The sequence below is a fragment of the Arvicola amphibius genome, chromosome 6 (assembly GCF_903992535.2).
Source record: "Arvicola amphibius chromosome 6, mArvAmp1.2, whole genome shotgun sequence".
Classification (NCBI taxonomy): Eukaryota; Metazoa; Chordata; class Mammalia; order Rodentia; family Cricetidae; genus Arvicola; species Arvicola amphibius.
In genome coordinates, this window is record NC_052052.2 from 94,322,799 (window position 1) to 94,327,068 (window position 4,270).

The following is a 4,270-nucleotide window of genomic DNA, read 5'->3' on the forward strand; positions in this document are numbered from 1 at the left end:
TAGAGTTTGGCACTCCCTTCGCCGGGAATAACAGTCTTTGTTATTTTATTAGCAGGATGCCTTGAGACACACGCAGCATCTGGCGGAGGATTAACATACATACATGTGTATGTATGCGTCACGTATATATTTACTGCAAATGGTGGGGATCATTTAGTGCCCGAGATGGGAGACCTGAAGTCAGGTTTCGAAGAGGTGGATGGCGTGAGGCTCGGCTACCTCATCATTAAAGGAAAGCAAATGTTTGCTCTCTCCCAAGTCTTCACAGATCTGCTGAAAAACATCCCGAGGACGACCGTGCACAAGCGCATGGATCATCTGAAAGTGAAAAAGCACCACTGCGATCTGGAGGAGTTGCGGAAACTCAAAGCAATCAACAGTATCGCCTTCCACGCGGCCAAATGCACGCTCATCTCCCGGGAAGACGTGGAAGCGCTCTATACCTCCTGCAAAACCGAGCGTGTGCTCAAGACCAAGCGCAGGAGGGCCGGTCGGGCCCTGGCCACAAAGGCGCCGCCGCCAGAGCGCGCCGCCGCCGCCAGCCCCCGCCCGGCTTTTTGGAAGGACAAGCACCAACTTTGGCGGGGCCTGAGCGGAGCCGCGCGGCCCCTGCCAATCAGCGCGCAGTCCCAGCGTCCGGGCGCCGCCGCCACGCGCCCCGCCGCCCATCTACCTCAGATTTTTAGCAAATACCCGGGCTCGCACTACCCGGAGATCCTTCGCTCGCCTTGCAAACCCCCTTTAAACTATGAAACTGCCCCGCTCCAGGGAAACTACGTCGCCTTCCACTCGGATCCAGCTTATTTTCGGAGCCTGCTGTGCAGCAAGCACCCGGCGGCCGCCGCCGCCGCTGCCGCCGCCGCCGCTGCCGCTGCCGCCGCCGCCGCAGCCGCCTACTACCAGGCATCGGCGGCCGGGCCCCAGCCCAAGGCGGCGGCCGGAGCCGGAGGCCCGGTGAGCCTGACCTACCGCTGCAAGCGCAAGCGCGGGGGCGCCAAGAACTGCCTGCTCGCACCTCAAGCCGGCGCCCGGAGACTGCTGCTGCTGCCCAGGTCCTACAAAGCCAAGGCGGCGGCGGCGGCTGCAGCGGCGGCGGCGGCGGCGGCCGCCGCCGGGGCCACTTGCTTGGAGAGGTTTCATCTGGTCAACAGCTTCTGCCCGCCTCCCCACCACCACCACCACCACCATCACCATCATCACCATCATCGGGCCCAGCAGCCAACGCCGAGTCACCACCCCCCTCACCACCACCGACCGCAGCCCCATCTAGGAAGCTTTCCCGAGAGCTGCAGCAGCGACTCCGAGTCCAGCTCCTACTCCGACCATGCAGCCAACGATTCGGATTTTGGCTCCAGTTTGTCCAGCTCCAGCAACTCGATGTCCTCAGAGGAAGAGGAGGAGGAAGGAGAGGAGGAGGAGGAAGAGGAGGAGGAAGAGGGGGGCAGCGGGGCCTCGGATTCCAGTGAAATCAGCTCCGAGGAGGAGGACTCGTCCACCGAGTCAGACTCCAGCTCCGGCTCCAGCCAAGTGTCAGTGCAGAGCATCCGTTTCAGGCGCACCAGCTTCTGCAAGCCTCCCAGCGTGCAGGCGCAGGCCAACTTCTTGTACCATCTGGCCTCCGCCGCCGCTGCAACCAAACCCGCTGCTTTCGAGGATGCGGGCCGACTTCCCGACCTCAAGAGTGGTGTCAAAGCCGAGTCGCCAGAGGAGTGGAATCTGCAGGGTTGGGCTCCCAAAGGGGCTCCGGTGTACTGCCCGGCCAGCATGGGGAGTTGTTTCCCAGAGATAAGAAACGATAGGGTATCTGAGATTACATTCCCACACTCTGAAATTTCCAGTACTGTAAAGAGAACTGACCTGACAATTAACTGCCTGGCAGAGGGGGCCTCTTCACCTAGCCCAAAGACAAACAATGTATTTCCACAACAAAGAATACTCCGAGAGGCTAGGAAATGCCTACAAGCAACTCCTACTACACACTGTTCTGATAACAACACAATAGCTGCTAGGTTCTTAAATAATGATTCTTGCGGAACAGCAACAAATTCAGGAAAAGAGTCCAAAATCCCTCATTGTCTTGAATTTGCTATGAATTTGGTCTCTTCGCAAACTGATCCCGAAGTGGATGCTGCAGCAGCAGCAGCAGCAACAGCAGCAGCAGCAACTAAAGCTGAGAATCTCTGCACTGACACAGGCGACAAGACATTGCCATTTCTGCACAATATTAAAATCAAAGTAGAAGACAGTAGTGCTAATGAAGACTATGAGCCTGATCTCATCACAAATAAGCTGAAGTGCGAGTGCAATGATACCAAGGGGGAGTTTTACAGTGTGACTGGGAAGAAAGAGGAGGACGCCTTCTTAACCACAGCCAAAGAAGGTTTTGCGTGCCCTGAGAAAGAAACCCCTTCCTTAAACCCACTGGCTCAGAGTCAGGGCCTTTCATGCACTTTAGGATCTCCAAAACCTGAGGATGGGGAATATAAATTTGGTGCCAGGGTGAGAAAAAATTACCGGACACTAGTACTGGGTAAACGACCAGTCCTTCAGACACCTCCAGTCAAACCAAATTTGAAATCAGCTAGAAGCCCTCGTCCTACAGGTAAAACTGAGACACATGAAGGAACACTGGATGACTTTACAGTTTTAAACAGACGCAAAAAGGTAGCCAGCAATGTAGCATCAGCAGTGAAAAGGCCATTTAATTTCATGGCGAATTTTCCTTGTCCACCATCACTCATTATTGGGAAGGACGGGGATTTGTGGCCAGCGTATTCCTTAAGCACCACCAAGGATTCGCAACCTCCTCACAAGGCCCATCCTGTCTGGAAATGGCAGCTGGGCGGTTCTGCAGTACCTCTTCCACCTAGTCACAAATTCAGGAAATTTCATTCATAAAATGTTTGGGAAGATATTTTCTTGAACCATATTACCTTCCTTTTGTTGTAAACTGCACAGGATGGCTTGTACAAGTCCATTAATGGTGTTACACCCCCTTTGGAGTCCTGGTTTATCGCATTTTGAAGACAGAAATCGGATTACTTCTTTTTCTCATTGCGGGTTTTTTTTTTTTTTAGTAGGGTGGGGGCGGGGTGGGAGAAGGGTTGGTTTACATACCACAGACTACTTCAGGCTAAAGACTCAAGTAAAACTCAGTTATTACGGCAGAGCTGGAACACTTTACTGTTTCAATGCTAATAATGCACCGGTACCTCAATTCAACTGCTACAAATAAATGTCAAAAGGTTGAATAATAAATATTACAATGAGCCATTAAGTTTATGCACTAGATTTCAGACCTGCAAGTGTAACTGGTATTCAGTGAAAGTTTGTTAGGTTACATGGTTACACAATGAGGTAGCAAGAAGTTTCTGTGAGCCCAAAATATCATTTTCTGGAGCTCTTATTTGTGGGGTGTCTTTTTTTAAAACTACCCTTATTCCCTTTCCAAGAGTAGTTGCACTTAACTTTTTTTTATGGAAAGATTGGGGTATGAGCCCTGATTGGATGATGATTTAAAAGCTGCCTCTTGTGTAAGAAGTAAGAGAAATATGGGATTGTTTTTGTTTTTGAAGATGTGCTTTTTTTTTTTAAACCTTTACAGTCACTCTTTGTAATTGGGAAAGTCCTTTCATGCTCTCACCGAAACATTTAAAACAGGATGACTCTTACTGCAATCCTGCTTATCTTGTGGTCTAAAGATGACTCTTCAACCTTTCAAAACAATTAAAACATTTCTCTTAATAGCAGGATATTTAATGGTCTAGCTCATCATAGTGACCAATCATTAAGTACAACCAAGCAAAAGAAAAAAGAGGGGTCAGAGTCGTAACACCCCAAGTGAAAAATAACAGTTATTTCAGGGCTTTTTGGTACCAGAACTCAGGCACTTGGATTTTATTACCTTATGCTTTTTTTTCTGCGTCTCTCTAAACTTCTGTTTTCAGGCCATCCTGTGTATAGAACAGGAGAGTTTCTACTGCAAGTGACAATCAGAGGTGACTATCTATATTTGCACTTAAAATCAAAGGAATTCCACATGCAAATGGTCCGGCCCTTGGCAGGGGCCGCGCTGGGGTGCTGTGCTGTAATGATGAGAGCAGTAAATCAAAATTATGGAAATTTGCACTGTTGAAAGCATGCTTTAGCTTTATTTTCAATTAAAAACACTGTTTAAAATTCCTGGTTCTATACATTTCTGCTTATTCCAGATTGAAGAAGGGTTAACAAGAATGAATGGTTTTGTTGACATTTTCACTTGTACTGTTTT

At 49.7% G+C, this 4,270-nt stretch overlaps 1 protein-coding gene across 1 annotated transcript; it reads left to right on the forward strand.

Moving 5' to 3' along the window:
- Positions 1-3,054, forward strand: Skida1 (SKI/DACH domain containing 1). Its single transcript, XM_038334238.1, has one exon. It carries the CDS (start codon positions 166-168, stop codon positions 2,896-2,898), a length of 2,733 nt encoding a protein of 910 aa, XP_038190166.1. The 5' UTR covers positions 1-165; the 3' UTR covers positions 2,899-3,054.
- The last annotated feature ends 1,216 nt before the right edge of the window (positions 3,055-4,270 follow it).